Below are 19658 nucleotides of genomic sequence, written 5' to 3' on the forward strand. Positions count from 1 at the left end.
TCTTTGAAATCTTGACTTTACCCAATACTGTTGCTCAGGGAAAAATAAGCACCACATCTTAGTGACAGCGTGGGTCTCCTCTGGTTTCTTGGTTCCAAACTACACATGGTTATTCTCTCTATGCGTCAGCCTGGATTTGGTAGGTTGAAAAAAAAAAAAAGTGGCATGTTATTGTTTAGTTATGTGGAATTATTGGCAAGTCATTTGAAAAATGAACTGAGTTGTGGTAGTGGGACTAAAACTTGTTCAAACCTTCTTCTACCCGTGTTTGGTTTTTGTCGCCCCGACTGCTTTCGGTGTTCTGACCTTGTGGATCCACTTCTGTTTCTAGCACTTTTAGAAGTTTGAACATTTTACTTTGTGATCCCATCAACCAAATGATGTAATCCCTTTAATGGTCTCTGCATATATAGCATATTGTGCTTTTTTTTTCTTCCATATTTTGTCTTGTTATGTCCCACAGAGTTCAAGATATTTAATTGTGATTTTATGTGAAAGACCAACACAAAGCAGAACAAGTGGAGATAAAATCTAGCGGAGTTTTCTAAATGATTTAAAGTGCAAAAGCCACATCAGTGTAGAAAGAAATAGTTGTTTTTATCTGCATTTATCAAAGCAAAGTCATGTAAAAAGGATTTACACTCTCTTCAGGGGTTAGTTGAATTTTTTTTTCATGCATAAAACAGCAATCAAACCATTTTTATAATAGATGCGCAGGAGTTTCCAGATGTCCTCTGGCATTTTGATATTTTGTCTTTATTGATGAGCTCCAGGTCTCTGAGGATGAAAGGCTCCTGTTGCCATCAGTGTAGCCTAACCTTTGCTGCCTCCACTGACTGACTTCGGCTCAGGCTGTTAATAAGAAACATGTTTGAAAACCTAGAAGACGAATGAAATTAATATAATCTAAAATGTTCAGGCGTATGAATAATTTGGGCCTTAACTGATGGCGCACAGCTACAGACAGACATTTTTGCCCGTTGCTCTGTAACCAATGGCTGTCTCCGTCAGACTGAATGGAGAGTGAACATTATCATCTCTGGCAAAGTCTCAGATGATAAAGGAAGATGAAAGTGAACCTGGAGTCTTAAATCTTTGTCTCGGAAACACAGTCTTACAGGAACGCTCCAACTGTAGCGTGTGGGGTTTGCAGCTAATAGTTGTTATTTCAACATTTTCCCACCTGATTTGCGGTTCTTCAAAAATAACCAAGAATCACCTGAGTGAAGTTGCCACCCCCAAAAACGCTATGCATTTAAACAATATAAAGGAATGTTTCTAGAGGTCGTGAAAGGTCAACCGGCCCCTGCTCATCATAAAAGTGGGGGGGCCTGGTTGACCTTTTGACCTTTAACCTTTCATTAATATCTTCAAAGCCAAAGCGCAAATGCAGTGCAAACGTCTGACACCAATTTTGTCTGATTTGAAAAGGATGGGAGGGTGGTGGTGGGGGGGGGTGCTACCTTCACTCAGGTCAGCGAAACTCTTGGCAGCTTCTGTTATCACTGATCTTGATCAGTCTGTCAGTATAGATGGATGCTAATCTTGATAGATTTATAGGTTTGGCCAACTCTTTGTTGAGAAGAGGTCTGTGAGATTGGCATATTGAAATATTTTGCTGTAGCCTAAACCTGTTTTAAAATTCTCCCCAAGCCTCTCTCTGAGCTGTCTGCTGTCTTCCTTCATTATCATGATGCTGTCGCTTCTGCTTAAAACATGAAATCCAGTTACTAAACTGGTTAGTCGTGAAGGCACATTGTTTCACTGGGAGTAATTGAAGGAGGTAGCATCAAAGGGGGATGAAATGCAAATAATATCCTGAATTGTATCTGTGCAATTCTCGAAAACCACGTCGTTGTTGTTTCTTCCACCTCACGATTGTTCACCACGTCATGTTGGCAAAACATAGAGCAGCAAGTTTGAGCTGCTGCTGTCAAAAATTATGAAAAGTTTTAAGGGATATGAATACTTTTCCACAGCATCAAACATCATCTGGAGCTGTGACAGATGACAGACAGGGAAGCGCCTGTCCGTGGGACACATAGGACAGAATAGTGAGTCTGGTTCTGACACTGTGGTGACATTATTCATCACTTGACTGTCACAGCTTCCCCAGCTGCTTTGTCCTCTGCAAGGTTAATGCACTGATGATGTCATCACAGGAAGAGCGTTATCACACACTTTGTGCTTCCAGTCGTCGTCTCCTTATGAGTCAGAATCAGCCGACAGCAGATATGCCTCAACTTGACCTCAATTAAGAAATCCATTATGCATGTAAATAGCTATAAGCCATACAACCTGATGGGAATAATTGCGAGAGGAGAGGGATTTTCTCTAAAGCAGAGCAAACACCGAATCCAAATAATGAGGTGGTCTGTAGTGGGAGCAGGACACAATCCGTATCGGCTTTTTTATCAGACAAACTTTCCATTTGCATCCACGTGTGCAGAGTTTTTGTCACAGTGAGTCAGAGGGAATAAGTCTGCTGTCCAGTTGCTGTTCTAAAGGTTATTTTCAAGGGATTAGATGTTTTGTAGATTGGGGACAAAGAAGGTGGTCCGATTGTTGCCTGGAAACGGGTATTCATTTGCTTTTCAGTGATGTAAAGCAACAGATTTGTGAAATGTCACCGTCAACACTAACAGCTCAGCCACGACACTCCACAGACTCCAGATTCTAAAAACTTTGCGGCGATTACAACACACTGAGCCATAATGATACAATGATAAAGGTTCAAATGAAAACAGCTGCATATTGCTAACAGTTTGGTAGATGTTTGTTCAGGTTTGTGTGTGTGTGTGTTTTTTACTGCTGCAGAAAAAAAAGTGTGAATAAGCATCACTTGAATGCAAATAAAATTAGATGTTTATGTAAACTATGCAAAAGTGCACAAAACCTTTTATTCCTCACTGTCTGATAATAAATTCAGGCTTAAATGTTCTTGCCCTAACATGATACCTGTGTGCTAAATGTCAGAACAATGAGTGGGAGAATTCTTTTAAACAATTTGGGAAAGTCTGGATGATGATGTCATGGCGTTGTAAGCTTCTGATAGGTTGGTTCACAACATTTGAATTAATTTCAGGCATACCAGTGAGTGTGTTCTAAGGCCCCGTCACTGCTGCCTAGTGTGACGGCAAGAAACAGTTGAAGGAAGTCAGAAAAGAAATCAGGAATTGGACCGCTACTGGTGCGGTTCATCCTTTGGTGAGGTCTGCAGATGACTGAAAGGGCTAAGTTGGTAACACTTTATTTGAAGGGGGGTGAATAAGACTGTCATGACACTGTCATAAACATGTCATAACACCTGTCATGAACATGAATAAGCCTTCATGAATATTTATGACTGTTGTCATAAAGCATCATTTGGTAAATTATGACACTTTTAATACAAAGTTGACATTATTCAAAATGTCTATGACAACTTGACATTAACCAATAAATCATTACTGTTTAAACTTTACCTTTAATCACATAAAGTTATCTAATTTTTAAAGTGCAATCAGTAATTCTTTTATAACAAATTTATATCAGTAATGATTTATTGGTTAATGTCAAGTTGTCACAAAGACATTTTGAATAATGTCAACTTTGTATTAAAAGTGTCATAATTTACCGAATGACGCTTTATGACAACAGTCATAAATATTCATGAAGGTTTATTCATGTTCATGACAGGTGTTATGCCATGTTTATGACAGTGTCATGACAGTCTTATTCACCCCCTTCAAATAAAGTGTTACCGCTAAGTTTATCTTCCAGATAATTTTATGGAAGTTTCAACAGCACAAGAATATTTAGTCATCATTGTGTTTAGAGAGAAGGAGACAGATTCTGTGTTTTCAATTAAGCATTTAGTTTAATTAAAAACTACGTGTGTGAGCAAGGTGGAGTGTTCCACCAGTTCCGTCAGGAGGAATGGGCCCAAATTCCAGTAAACTATTGTGAGAAGACATCTCAAACAGTTGACCCAAATCATGCAGTTTTAAAACATATTCTAAAAATGAATTAAAGTAAATTATGACCACTCTTTACTATGAGGAGAGTAGAAAGAATGTTGGTAATCACAGCTGATCTAAACCAGGAAATGTTTGATCTAACTCAGAGATTATTAACCTTTGACCCCAAGGCCCAATTTTTCCAGGCCAAAGTGACAGAGCGTCTTCTGACTATCTGCACTACAAATCAAACCGTCCTGCCTTGTGGTAATGTGCACATTTTTGCTATGTTACCTACTGTTCTTTCAGCAGATTTCTTATCCATACATCCTACCTATGGAGGTTTTGTTTTCGTCTGTTTTATTTCGTCCGTAAACTCGATTCAGTTTGTTTTAACTTAATTGCTGCTTTTGCTTCATGTTTTAAGTTTACATGGCAGGCAGCTTGTGAACTGGCCTCAGTTTGCCGTCTCCAGCGTCGCTACTGTATTCTGTAAACAAGAAGGTCATTGCTTGGTGTCAGCCGCGTGAATCAGAAAAAATATATATATTGTTGTTTTCTGGGCTATTTTTTGCTCTTTAATATATTTTAGTTTCAAATTACATTTTTTTTTATTAAACCATGCTAAGACGACTTTATTATGTGTGATTGAAGCTGTGCATGTCTACAGTGTAATATTAGTACATCAATACCATTTCAGGTGCACAGTGACCTGCACAGTCTGGCAGACACATTTTGTCTGTGCTACATTTGATAAAACCCGTCATGAGCAAAGCTGCTCAGTGGAGCCACTCAAAGAGTTAAAAGTGGGGAGACAGCTCCCTCTCTCTCTCTTCAAAATAAACTTCCAGAAGTAGGATGTAAGGACAAGAAATCTGCTGAGTAAGCAGTATGTGACATTGGCTCAATGTCCGCATGCGCATTACCATAAGGCAGGGCGGATTGATGGGTAGCACAGATAGTCAGAACTCACCACTCACCCGTCGCTAGTAAAATCCTGGGAGTTTCTTGCGGATGATGCGTAGGTGGTGCCAACTGTGGGGCGGGGCCTAAGGGTTTAAGAAAGACTGGTCTAACTGTGAGAGATGCACTGTTACAGTACATTCAAATGTTTGGTTTCAACTTTGAGAAGGGTGTGCTTACTGCATGGTGAAAGACTCCTGTGTTTCCTACAGAAAAGAAAGTGTGGACGGTGTTGTCCCACAACAACTCGGCTCCAGTAAAAGTTCAGAACTCCTCTCCCCAGAGGCCTCACGTCATGAAGTTCAGCTACAACGCATCGGCCGACCAACTTCGCGCCATCGTGACTGGAGCGGAGCAGTGCCAACAGGAAGTAGTTTACAACTGCAGGAAGTCACGTCTCTTCAATACAAAGGGTGAGTTGATTCCTCACAGAAGCAGTTTGTTTACTTTTAAATCTTTGCGTATCTACAGTATGTGATTATTTTATAATTACATGAAATAATACATTTGATTATTTTATAATTTACACGTTATTTTTTTTTTAAATTACATAATTATTATAAATTATGTGTGGGAGATAGGTGTGTATCTCCCACACATATCTTAAGTAAAACATAGAGGTCTTACAGATGAGATGATATGATGGGGAGACCCATATGGAGTATGATGGAAAATACACTTTAGCCAGTTCAAATATTTAAACATCGCCTGTAAAGACTACTTGTGAAGTTGGGACACCAGAACAATTTGTTGCACAAACATTCAGCTAAATTAATAAGGAAACATGGACGTTTGGTTGCCATCTCAACTCTTTGCCATGTCCCTGGAGACTCTCAAAGCTCCTCAGCACTTGTTTCAGCAGACAGGATGTGATATTTCACGGAAGGACGCCTGTTGCATTATGAAGTATCATCCACATCCAGGGGGTGTGTGTCGGTGCTGAAATTGATTGAGCAAGTTCTGCTTGAGCTTTAGTGGAGCTGGAGAACGCCCATGCAAATTCAGAGGACATTCAGACTCCTCACAGAAATCTATTTACCTCATTTCAGTACAGGGACATGTTGATTCCAGCTATTTTCATTCTCTGTCCAAGTACCTCATCACTTTAGAAGCAGAACTTACAAAATAAGTTCTATTATCACTCGGTTAGACAGGACTTGAACTTTGCATTGGATGTATAATTTGTCAAAACCAAAAACAGGGAGAAAGATAATTTATTTATCTATTGATACTGCCTGTTTGGTCAATGCATGGGCAAAAAAGAGCCAATAGCAGTGACAACATCAGTTCTGAATGTCTACGCTTTCCAACAAACCAAAAACTCAAAATCCAGTCGACCTGTAATTACATTAAAATGTATTGATAGTTGCAGAAACTGTACCAGACAATATATAAAAAGAATTTGACCAGTCTCTGTTAGTCATGTATTTGTGCTTAGATACATAAAAGGCAAAGAAAAACCACTGTTCTTACCTGACTTCAGTAATAGTTATCCTTCTGAAGGAAGCTTAGCTGAAGGCTAAAGCCAGCTACCCAATTTCGGCGCAAGAGAAATTTGCAACTAGAGCATGCTTTCAGTTCATTCAACATAACACTAATCTTCGGACAAAGATAACCCAAGGTGAGTAGAAAATGAAGTTTCCAAGTGTATTAAGGGAAAAGTGTGAACAGTTAATTCCCACCTTGAGTTAGGCTTTGGCCTCACTTGCCTCTGTTAAAGTCAGTGGACAAAAAACGGCTTCCATGCATGAATTCCACGGTCACAATCCAGCGCCAACCAAATACAAGACAAAGACCAATACTACACTCGATGAAAAACATCCTGATGATCCAGAAGAGTTTCGGAAAATATTTTGTGAATATTCTGTGACAAAAGTTGATCTCTTTGGAAGGCCTACATCCCGTTACATCCGGTGTAAAATTAATACCTGATGGTAGTTTATTGGCTGGCAGCTCTTCTGTTTAGGGGGACAATTACTTTTCCTCATGGTGTTGATTGGTTTGGATAGCTTTGTTTTTTTGTCCATGTGAATAAAATTGTAATTTAAAAACTGTACTTTATACAGTACTTACTATATTCAGTACTGAATATAGTACTAAATACACTTATATATATATATATATATAAACTATATATAGTACTATAAAGCCTAAGACAAAAGCCTTTTGTCTTAGGCTTTTGTCTAGCCTAAGACAAAAGCTTAGGCTAGTTTTGTCTGATATTAAATTGTGTTTAATAATCAAAAGTAGAAGAAGAATAAATCTGTAAGGGGAATTGCTTTGTCATGACACTGGGGCATCTTAAAGTTGCAGGATAGCAGCTCTCAAGGACTGGTTTTAACTACTGCCTCCCGACCCCCTTCACACACACCCACACACACACACACACACACCTGCACGCAAACACCACTGATGGTGAGAGCTTTATGGAGTAGCTGTTTGGGTTCTGTTTATGGCCCTGCTCTCCTATCTGTGGTTGTAAACTGAGAGCAGTTGAATTATAAGGTCTTGCATGTTTTCCCTGCAACTTTCACTTACATAAGGAGATTATTTGCATAAAATACTTAACTTACGAATATGCCACAAACAAAACGATCCTGCCAGGGTTTAATCTAAAAGCAGAGGAGGAGCTTGCAAAGAAACAATGTAACAGATCAGGACCAGAAGAAAAAAAAAACCCAGCATTTTCATCTGCCAATAATTTGACAAACGACGTTTCTTTTTCTGCTTTCACATTAGAGACTCTCATTTCTTACTTTGCAATGGTGAACCCAAGAATTTCATTCAGAGATAGAAGAGTGCCACATGCAGAGCCAAAGTCAGTATCGACATCACTTCGGAGTGAAAACTTTGCCTTTTTTTTTTTTTTTTTTTTTTTTTCTCCAGCTATTGTGCTTTTTTTGAGTTTTCAGACAGTCTGTAGTTCACCACTGCTGGGAGTTGTTGTCTTTTCAGAGGCCCTCCCACTCGCTTGTTCTCTCCTCTCGTTACATTTCAATAATATATTGAGAGGCTCGCTGCAGTCTTTTTGTACTCATTCATCTGGAACAGCGCCGGCACCTTTGCTCCCAAACATCTAAACATTTTCTCTTAAACCATAAAACATTCATGAAGTCCCAGTTTCTGCCGTCCCTGTGTGCCATGTGTATGCAAATAAACAAGTTCATTATCGCATCGAACATCAAAGGGAGATTTGAAACAGCCTATTTTACAGCTGCATGAACGCTTTCAGACATAGCCTGAATTTTGAATGCTTCTCTTTGGCGGTGGAATATCTGCTGTAGATAAAGTCAAGTGAGCCTTTGTTCCTGACTTTTCGGAGTGTCTGGATACACGCGGTCTTCACCCTTTTGATGAGAGGCAGAATCTGAAACGTGTTCTAATAATTTCTTGACAAAATGGCACCTTTCATGCAAATTCAAAGGGAAATGACAACAACAGGAGCTGTTCAAAAAACAAACAAACAAAAAAAAAAACCCTGTGGGATTGCGGATGTAGGCGTTCGTGCCAAGAACATCTGAAGTTCACCTCTGGCTGTGGAGTTTAGCTGTGGAACATGTCTTTCCCGATTCCAGTCTTCTCTTAAACCTTCAGTGAAGTCGTTTACATTGAAATCAGTCATTTTAAGCTCATTGCTCTTTGTCCTTATGCAGGAGCTACAATAAGCTGTGTTTGCTTAGAAGTAACTGGCTTTCAACAGGACAACATGAAAGAAAGCCCACTGCCAACAGGGGATAATTGCTTCTTGTCTTGGTGTCCTCTTCCTGTGCTGCTTGTTGTTTTCACACATTTCCAGGAATAGTTTTCTCGTGGTGATGCGTTCCCTGATCACAGCTAGCTGCATAGCTTGGCAACTGGTACACTCTAAAAATGTATTAATTCATTGTAATAATTAATTTAAAAACATATTAATTAGTATTATTTTTTTAAATATAGCACATAACAATAATAAATTAATCAGTGAACTGGACCGTTCGAGGTCACTGTCAACCTACGTTCTTATTTAGCAGCTCTTCAGATCTTTTTGATAAACCTTAAAATACCAAGAGACATGGAGCCATACCTTTATCTTTTACTTTTTCTATTCTTTCGTCTTCTTTTCTTTTCCTTTTTTGCTTACCGCTTCAGATGGTGTTTCGTTCTAACCTGCTTCATGTTCTCACACGGGTTTTATTTAAGAGATCTCGTGAGTTTACAGTCAATAAACAGCCAGGGTGTTTGCTTAATTTGTGAAATTAAACAAAGTGAAGTCGGTCTATGATTTCTCTTGGAAGCAGATATATCCAGAGTTTTAATCTCTCTTAAAGGTTGAAAAAAAATAATTTTAGTACACCATCTTAATAATTAGTTCCAATTTAATTAATTTGGTTAAGTGAGCTCATTTTTAAAATTTGGTGAAATTGAATATTGTAAAGTATGTCTCGACCTAAACACTTAAAGAATCTTAAAGAAAATGGAGTTTTTTTTTTGTTTTTTTTTCATTAATTGAATTGACTGATTTGTAAAAGTTTGTTTTGTTGGAGCGTTGTCTGTTGTCTGGGGTGAATGAAGGAAGCGTGTTCAGAAAGCTGCTGGTAGCTACAGCATCTGTGCAGAAAACGGGGTCACGCAGCAGGAGGGTGACGTTAGTCTCACCATCCAGCAGTGCCTGTAGTACACATTTCTGAAACTAACTATTCCTTCTGCAGATCTCTGAACATGCCCAGGTTCTGAGTGTGTTGCCATTTTCAAGAAGCTAAGATTCTGGTCCAGGTGAAATGAAGACTATTGCAATGTTTCCAGAATAAGAGCCTCTCTTGGGCTGTGTATTCTCACCTTTTTGGTGCTGCGGTTGTGCTGAATGTTGGTGCTGCCTGTGAGGCATCGTGCATCAGTGAAACAGGAAGATGCATTTGCCTTCTTGATGAGAATAAGCTGTGTCAATATGAGCCAATTTGAGCAAGAGGTCGACCTGCCCTACAGGAACTATTGATTGTTGCCTTTTCTTGTTTGCAGATCCGTTCGGGGTTTGAATTTTGTTTGGAAGCAAACAGAAGAACATGTGTTTGCAAAGGCAGGGGTTGGGGGCTTTGTTATGCAAATGCTGCTGGTTAATCAGAGTTGCTGTGCTAGCTCTAGATTTGAGTCTCTACGTTGCTTCTAATATAGACCTTAAAAAGCAACCCAAAGAGAGACAAAATGATTTGGAGCCTCTGACTCCGACATGACGTGTGCTTCCCTACACAAAGCTTTGCTTAATGGAGCTGTAATATCTGCAGGAGGTGGGCACTGCAGCGGGTGACACCTGGTTATGTATTGTGACATGCAGCTTAATGGGCCTCTCTCTGCTGGCTGGCCTCTTTGCAATGCAGGGTCACATTGTGTGATGGATGATTGAAGCTGGACCCCCTAACCCACAAGTAAGCATGATAAGTTATGATTTAATAGCACAGGTGAAGCTTCACTGTCAATTGGCTGGGAGTCATTTGGTTAATAGGTAAAATCATGGAAAGGTAGTTCAGTTTCTCATATCTGCTGAGAGATGTTTGTCTTTTTATGTGGATTCATGCTGTGTGTGTTTACACTGTTGTATAGGTAAAAGAGAAATTTGTGTTTAAGATCTTTTTGTCCCTAAATGAAATGTGACGTGTCCAGGACGTACCAGATCACTGACGGAGACACTCATAAAACTATGGGATTAGATTTAGGAAATCTTATATGTTTCTTATGGTAAACTAAATTTGAGTCACAAATTACATGTGCTTTGTGTTGGGTTGGATTTAAAAGTAACATCTCTGCGTAGAAATGGCTTGAGTTTTTAACAGTTACGGTAAAAGGCAGGTCTGAAGGAATTTTTAAAACTCATAAAAATATACCAAAAATAAAGATTGTTCCAGTTTTATTAATTGTTCTAGAATTTTTAGAATTTGGAAAAACACATCCATACGATCTATCAGACTTTACATGTTCTACCTGCTAGTGGAACGTTTCTTTCCTTTCTTTTTTTGTTTTTTTTTGTTTCACATTAATGACATTTACAAAACAGACCCCAAAGAGTTTTGATATAAATCCACTTCAGCTGAGTTTATTTATTTAGTACCAATTCCAAGCCAATATTATCTCCAGGCACTTTAAAAAAAAGACAGTTTAATCCAATCATACAGACATATTCACAATCAATGCTGGCCAAGCATACGGCGACAGTGGAGAGGAGAACTTCCCCTAACAGGAAGAAACTTCCACAAGAACAGACCCGATCCAGGGTGTGGTAAGACAGAACACACACACAGGAAACACAGATTCACTGATCACAAGGTACTTTTGATGTCAACGGGGGGCAAAAAGCATTAATAGCAGTACTGGCTTGATGGGGGGTTTAATCTAAGAGAGAAAAACGAAAGCACATTTGTAGAATGACAAGGAGTACATATGGTAAGTCGCAGGAATAACTCCGTCAATAGCCGTGTCTAGGAGAGACACCAGCTGGTTCAAGTGTGTCGTCAAACTGAAGAAAGCAGGAAGTTGTTGGCGGCAACAGCTCTGACTATGCGCACTATGGGAGAGCGTCACATCCAAGTAAAACACCAGGCCAAATGGGTTCTCTGTGGAAAGAAACAACAGTGAGAGCAAAGTTGATGTGAGCAATAACTGCAGATGATGCATAATTTAAGAGTAGCAGGAGAAAGTAGCAGAATGAGCATAAGTTTGTCCCCCAGCAGCATAAGCCTATGACAGCTTAACCAGTGGAATATCACCAAGATAACCAGAACCAGTGGAACTACCGGCTTTATTAAAATGGAAAGTTTTAACAATCCGTTTACTCCCCTTGTCAAAGATGACCCGCCTCAAAAGCCCCAAAATAAAGCAGCTTACTTGAATTTGAAATTCAAAATCCATTTTTCATAATGAAACAATCTGATATTTATCAATTCAACTGAATTTTATTCATTTTTTTAATATGTATATTTTGTTGCATAATAAAAAGATGATCAGCAGTATTGCATTTTTCTTTTCTTTTGACCACAAAGCAACTGTCACACCAGTATTCGGGTTTATTGCTGTAAATGTATAAATGTAAAGTAATCGCTTCTGAATTAATTATACTAAAAGGGTAAAAGTCAAGAATTTGTAACTTTTTTTGTCAGCAGTTCATTCTTCTGTGATTTTTTTTTAGGAATTGAATTATAAAAATACTTCTCAAAGCACAAAATGTGTTTGATTTTGTGAACAACTTTGTTCACATGTTTAACAGCATCACAAGAACAACATAAGATGTTAAACATTTTACGTTCAACATAGATGTTAAACAGATGTTCAACACCTATACAGGCGTTTTATTGCTCCGACATAAAATGTTGAACATCTTATGTTGGACGTTATGTGCGAACGGACGACGTACAGCAGGACCTGTTAGACAGTGAAACCTCGACTCGTCGAACCAATGAGGCGTACTTTGATTCAGGGTACCGTTCTGTCCTGTATACAGAAATAGTTTTTATTTATTATGTCTGAGAATGTTTCATGCAGTGCAAGTGCAGGTCCAGAACAAGTTCTACTTGCACATATAGACGCTTTCTTTGATATGTGTGCAGGTGTGTGTAGATATGTGTACACTTTTGAGAGTGCGATTTTTTTTAGAGTTCCCTCTCAAAAGTGTATTTGTTTTTGTAATTCATGTTATGAGCTTATTTTTTTATATTATTCGCACTTAATTCTCGAAAGTCTACACTTTTTAGAGCGGGTAAACTGTGGTGATCCATCATGGAACAGCGCGATGCTCCATGATGGATGGAAAGTTGTTGCTGAAATTTAATTTAAAGAACAAAGAATTTTTAAAATCATGCCCTGATACAAAACGTTAGCATATTTAACAGCTGAACCAACTTAGCTGAATTCAATTGAGTTTTTCCAACTTAATTAAGTTTTAAAAACTCGTGTTATTATGTCTATCCAACTCAATTCATTAAGCTTATCCAAGTCAAGTTATGTGTGTCCAATTCAATTTATTATCCTTAACAGACTCAATTTATTAAGTTTATCCAACTCAATATATATATATATATATATTTTTTTTTTTTTTTGCTGAGTTCATTAAGTGTGTTTAAAATGACAAATTTAAGTCAGTCTTACTCAAATCATTTAGTTTACTTTTGGTAAAGAAGTAAACTAGTAAAGGATCTCTCTTTCAAAAGTTTTTTTTTTTTTCTTTAACTCAGACAGCCTTTATTTGAGAGAAGTTAGAAAGGAAAGTGGGTAATGAAGGAGAGGGAAGACATGATTCCATAAAATGAACCGGTGACGGCCACGTCCAGGCCTAAGGTCCGCTTATATTTGTTGTGCTCTACCTCTGCACCACCACATCATCCTGGTTGATACAGGATCTGTCCCTGGTGAAGCTTTCGTCATGATGTCAGACATAGGATACGAATGCAGCCTTGAACTTAATTGTTTCAAGAAAAGTCAAAGAGTTCCTTTAAGTTTAAGATTTAATTGACTTTTAAGTTAATTTGAACACATGAAAGTAAAGTAGTCGTTACTAAAGCAAAAGAGCTGAGATTAATGTAAATAAGTTCCCAAATACACGTTTGAGAGTGCACCTTTTAGTTTAGAGTGCACCTTTTAGTTTAGAGTGCACCTTTTAGTTTAGAGTGCACCTTTTAGTTTAGAGTGCACCTTTTAGTTTAGAGTGCACCTTTTAGTGTGTAGGTGTGTCAGAGAGAGTTTATGTGTGACCTGTGAACTTTTTTTTTTTCTGGTATTCAAATGGTTTTATAATTCGCAGGTCGAAAAAGACTTTTTATAGGTACGGTGTGTATTTCAGTTAAACAATGTCGATTGTTTAACCAACATTAAACTGTTTAATTGAAACAACATGTAGCAGCCTCTTTTTGCAGATGTGTTAGCAACGATGCATCGAGGTTCAAAACCAAAGATAGTTGCATCATTTTAAAAGCCAAATAAGAGGTTTTAGGATCATTGATGTTTCTCAGTTGATGTTAAAAGCAGATAAATGTTGTGACCTACGTCACCAAATATGCAACTTTTTTTTTTTATTTAAATTTTGTTATTATTCCTCCAGAATCTTGGACAACGAATCTGGTTCCTCCCTGGTGCCCATCTGCTATAAAGTCAGAATTCTGAATTATATATATATAAAAAAAAATCTCAGAATTATAAGAAAAACAGTCAAAATTCTGAAATTAAAATGAGAATACTCCCTTTTTCATCTCTGTGATCCTAATCCTCCTTCGTAAATTATCGTATGATAATCATAGCATTGATTGCAGCAAAAGAAAGTATTACTGGTTTTCAGAACTAAACCATTGTTGAACATTTCAATAAACCGTGCTATTTTCTTGGAAATGTGTGATTTTTTTTTTTTTTTGTGACAACCTCAAACGTTCCTTTGGCTGCGTTTGTGCTGCAGACGGGAGCCCGCTGTCCTGGTGGCTGGATCGCCAAGGAGACAAAAGGAGCTACTGGGGGGGCTTCCTGCCTGGAGTGCAGCAGTGCTCCTGCAGCCTGGAGGAGAACTGCATGGACATGAATTACTTCTGCAACTGCGACGCTGATGCAGACGCGTGGTATGCACACTACATTTAATATTTGCAGAATCAAGTCTTTTCTATTTTCACTTTGATTTCCTATTAAATCTGTTATTTCAATCTCTCATGTCAGACACGCTTTGAAACAAAAACTAATATTTCACAAAAGCAGGCCTCGCCCTCTCGGAAAGGAAACGTGTGGTGAACTGCCTTGTTTACAATCCGTGGCTCCAGACTTGTTTCTCTTGCATGTTATCCTGTCTGAATAAAACAGTATGGCTGCGTGTAAACGGCCACCATGATCAAACCCGGAAGAATTCACTAAGTGACAGGGAAAAAGCTGCAGTGCCTCTTTGTCGTGTTTAACACAGTAAACACTAGACTATTCTTTATGAAGGAACAGAAGTGAGTCTCCCAGTGGCTTCTGGCTGCAGCACTGTTATGTTCATACGTTTCTGGTAACTGGGATTTATGTAAATAAATTGGAGCAGAGAAAAGGAGGCTTTGTGAACAGCATCTTCCACTGATGTGGCTCATTACCTATTTATCAGATTCTTAATGAATTTATTTATTCCACAATTATTAATACATGACTCTCATTCTAAACGTGATAATAAACTCATATTTTATGTCATGGTTCATTATATTTAGCATAGCAATTTGACAACAGCCTCTGTAGAACAGCATCTTTGGTCTGAGTTTTCTTCTTGTTTACTTACCGTTTTGTTTTTTAATTGCTTTTTTTTTTGTTTGTTTTGTTTTAAGCTGACCAGTAAATTATCAGAGTTTTGTTTGGAAATGAGTTTGTTTGGTTGTTTCTTTAGACCTGCCAGTTTTTCTTCACACCATGACATTTTCAAAGAGTTCAGAATAAATCCCTGAAAAAAAACCAGCAAAGAATGTCATCTTTTGCCGTGCTGAGTGGTATCCCAGGTTGTTGACATCATCATGGACCACATTTCAAATAAAGCATCACGATAGCTATTTGGCTGATCTAAAAGCTATGCCAGCCATAGCAGAATAGACAAGATAAAAAACAGAGTCACAGACAGAAGAAAACTGAGCAGCTGCTACAGTGAAAAGCAGTCTGGTGTTGCAGCATTTTAAGGATGTCCATGCTGGCTCAGGAAAAGTCTGCTGTTAATGAATGGATGCAAACAGCTGAGCCGCATTACACACATCCTCCCTTACACATTGCTTTATTATCATCAGCTCTGCTTGACTGTATTATATTGTAACTGCCTGTGTGTACGATTGGAACATATTTACAGATATGCCAGTAATCACATATCCTGGCAGAAATATATATATATATGTTTTTGTTTTTTTGTGTTTTTCATCATTCTGATGCAAAACCTTTTCCTTTACTCACGGTTAGTTGTTGTGGGGAGTCATTTCTAATAAAATAATGCTGTTTATAACCAAATATCAAGAATGAAACCTGATCACACCAAGATGATCCTCGTCAAAAGTGTACACAAGCTAAAGTTTAACACTGAGTAATGCCCACTCTAACTTCCAAGCTGAAGTGTTGTGAGGTAGTTGTTGGAGAGTTTATTTTCCGGGATGGGAAAACTTCTTCTTGGCAAAAAAGCTTCCCGCTCCCGCGGGTCATTCATGACAGGACAGAGAGAGGGTGGGAGCCCTCACCCTCCCTGCTGTAGCCCAGGACAGGTGGGCCCGTCTTGTGTTTTGGAACCAGTGTCTAGCTCAGGGGTGGGCAACTCCAGGCCTCGAGGGCCGGTCCGGTCTCCTGCAAGTTTTAGGTCCATCTCTACTTCAACACACCTGAGTCAAATAATGAGGTCGTTAGTAGGACTCTGGAGAACCTGACTGCGCTGAGGAGGTGATTCAGCTGTTGGATTCAAGTGTTTTGGACCGCGGTGACATCTAAGAGTTGCAGGACACCGGCCCTCGAGGACCAGGATTACCCACCCCGGTCTAGCTGGACAGTCCAAGAAAGTTCATGATTAGACAAGATCATTTATTTGTCTCCCATGGGAGAAATGTGTCTCAGAAGAGGGGGCAAAGCTGCAGTACAACAAGGACAAAACGGTACTTCAAAGTCAATAACGATAAATACAGAAAACAAGCACAAACGATTAAATAGACATACATTAACTTTACCTGAGTGAAGGTGGCAGCCCCACCTTCTTCAGATCAGACAAAATTGGTGTCAATAAACTCGACTCTGTTTGTGCAGCAATGTTTTTTTTGTTTTTGTTTGTGCTGCTTTGGCTTTGAAGACATTAATGAAAGGTTAAAGGTCAAACCAACCAGCCCTCTGATGACTAGTTGACCTCTGACCTCTACCGTCAGAGGTCAACCTGAATCAGGCTACTTTCAGAGCAGTAGAGCACTTTCTGGCGAGTTTAAGCCTCGACAGTCGCACACGTGAAACTGCGCCATGAGAGAGCTGTGTGCTCATTTTTGTGACCAGTCTGCTCTGCCTGATGGTGCAGCCTTGCATATGATTGTGTTTGTTCTACTGAAAAGTGAACAAACTATCACTGCTTCCCATGTTTTCTGTCAAAGTTTGAGCAGAGAAACAAACCAAAAGCAGGAGTCAGGAACTGTCTCGATAAAGTATTTTCTTTTTATTCGAGTAGTTTCTACTTAAAAAAATAAAAATAAAAAAAGGCAGCAGTTGTTGAATAAATAACATTTTACATTGTATTTGGAAATTTCATTTACTACATTAAGAAAAAGTCTAATAATTCGTACAAAGTTCAGTTTTGGTTCATCTGCTTGACAAAATTAAATTCACTTTACTTGAATTCTCTTTTTCATGTAATGAAATAAGTGCCTTAAACAAAGAACAGTCTTGCTTGATAAACATGAATAAATCATACAAATAGTTGCCTTCACTTTTTTTAAGTAGGTAGGGCAGAATATTTTTTTCATACTTTTCTCAGATTTACATAATGACATATTTCTATAGCCGATTCATCGTGATTGTTTGTCTTGTAAAGTGTGTTAGAATGACATCTTTTACATCTGAAGTGAACTGAACTGTACTGACTCACAGTACAGACTCCCAAAACAATAACTCCAACCTTAATAACAACCTCCATGTTGACTCTTTTGGACATGCGATGTTGTTCTAACAATCAACATGAACATCCGGATGAAGCATTTTGTAACGTCCCACAGACTGAGCTTGGTAGCAGTTCCAAAGAGCAAATTAGCAAATATGAAACGGAAAAATGAAAGAGCGAAAAGATAAATCTCTCTCTCTCTCTTTCTGTCTGTGGCGCGGTCATGAACTGCTGAAACTCAGTGAAACTTTCACCATTTGGCTAATTAGGCATTTAAGTGCTGACTTGCTCAGCAAACATCACAGCAGAAGGAGCCATGTTTCCCCCGCATCCCCTGGACATTTGCATTTTCTCTCTGGAAAGGTACCCATGTCGTGCCGCATTTGGGTCGTCTCCTCTCATCACTCGCAGCAGCTCGTTTAGTCTTTTGATACGGGAAAATTCATTAACACTTTCATTTGACAGCGTTTCCTTTAAAATAATTAATTACAGCACAAGTCAGATGTAATGCATTACATTTATGAATTACATTCATTATGTCACAAAGGAATGGAAGTGAATAATTATGTCTGCGCTGATTGGAGCGAAAGGTTGATTTAAGGCGCTGGGCGGTCGGAGCTGTTGTTTACAGCAGCGTAATCCTCTCCAAAGCTCCCCTGATCCCGAGTGTTCAGATTTTCACTGGCGCTCGTTTTACATTAGGAAAGATGCATTTCTTTAACTATAGACCGTTGGAAACAGACGACAGTCTCTGAAGACATTGTTGAGCTAACATTTCTTCTTTCTGCCTCAGGACTAATGACACGGGCATCCTCTCCTACAAAGACCACCTTCCAGTGAGTCAGATTGTGATCGGAGACACCAACAGGACCGGATCGCAGGCTGTCTACCATGTCGGCTCTCTGCGTTGTTATGGAGACAGTAGGTGATCACCTCGGCGCTGCAGCTGCCGTGCCAGATTTGGTTGCAGATGGAGGCAGATCTGAGACAAACAATGTTCAGGCCACGTCTCTCAGACTCGTGCTTTTGTGTTTGTCAGTGGATAAAGAGTTAAGAGTCCTTCTGCCCTTGTGCAAATCCAGCAACAGACAGAGGGGTATACCATCTGAATGCCTTCTGATATATACATCCATATATATATAATGTGGACTATCTTGACACTGAAGGAGGTTTTCTAAGTGTACTGTTGTCTAATCATGTCCTCTCACACTCTTAATTCTGTGTCTCACCACTGCTTTAAAACCAAAGATTAAAAATCTCCTGGATCAAGAACATAACGCTGGTTAGTTTTCAGTGAACACAATTCACTGAGCAGGAAGTTACACTGCAACTATGTAGTATATATGAGTAGCACATGCGGCAAACCCGAGAAAGTATGAGGTGTCTTGTTTACATCCAAAACACAAACCGCATTTTCCACGGATTACAACAGCATGGCTGGGTCTTAAAAACTGGCCTGCCTGCTTTCCACATCTGTCACTCAGGGAAAAACATCTGGAGCATTATGGAAAAAAATAATATCCCACAAACTGTTCGGCTGCTTAAATCCTGAAAACATTTTACTTTTAAACCTTCGACAGCTGGTCTTCTCATTTCTAAAACACTCAAAAAAAAAAAAGTGAGCTGATGGAAAACAGAGGTAAACGTTATCCTGACACAGTTTTAATAAAACGCTGGTGTGGATTCTCAGCCATCCAGGACGCCAACGATGCAAAGTGTTTACGTAGGAAGCAACGAGAGAAGCAGCTGCCTTCTGCTGAAGCGCTCAGAAGATGCTGCTGGAATTTTTAAATCAAGGTTTGGAAAAACACTCTTGTGTTTGCAACAAAAAATCAAAAAAAGTTTCACAAACAGTTTTTTTTTTTTTTTAAATATATTTTCCATTAAGTATCATTTGAAAATATTTTTGGATGACTACTTTTTAATTTTTTTTTTCTGAGTAAAAATGTGTTCAGCTAGTGTAGCCATTGTGGGTACTTTACCCACCTCTGCCATCAGCATGACAGTCACAATCATTTAATCATTTATTTAACTTGCTTTGTTTACTAGAATAATAATACAGCACACAAATGGAGTGAATAAAAACAAGAACTGAACACATATTTAGATATATTGTAGATCATCTCTAAGGTTCAATTTTATGTAATACACACACACACACACACACACACACACACACACACACACACACACAC

At 38.8% G+C, this 19658-nt stretch overlaps 1 protein-coding gene across 1 annotated transcript in view; it reads left to right on the forward strand.

The window, feature by feature from the left end:
• The window catches only part of LOC103129430 (contactin-associated protein-like 5), a 154363-nt gene that overhangs the window by 93934 nt on the left and 40771 nt on the right, over positions 1–19658 (forward strand). Inside the window, exons 13-15 of the mRNA XM_007540520.2 lie at positions 5114–5314; positions 14308–14464; positions 18257–18384. Coding sequence (XP_007540582.2) covers positions 5114–5314; positions 14308–14464; positions 18257–18384 — 486 coding nt within the window. The remainder of the gene's footprint in view (positions 1–5113; positions 5315–14307; positions 14465–18256; positions 18385–19658) is intronic.

This window comes from Poecilia formosa, unplaced genomic scaffold, assembly GCF_000485575.1.
Source record: "Poecilia formosa unplaced genomic scaffold, Poecilia_formosa-5.1.2 Scaffold545, whole genome shotgun sequence".
Classification (NCBI taxonomy): Eukaryota; Metazoa; Chordata; class Actinopteri; order Cyprinodontiformes; family Poeciliidae; genus Poecilia; species Poecilia formosa.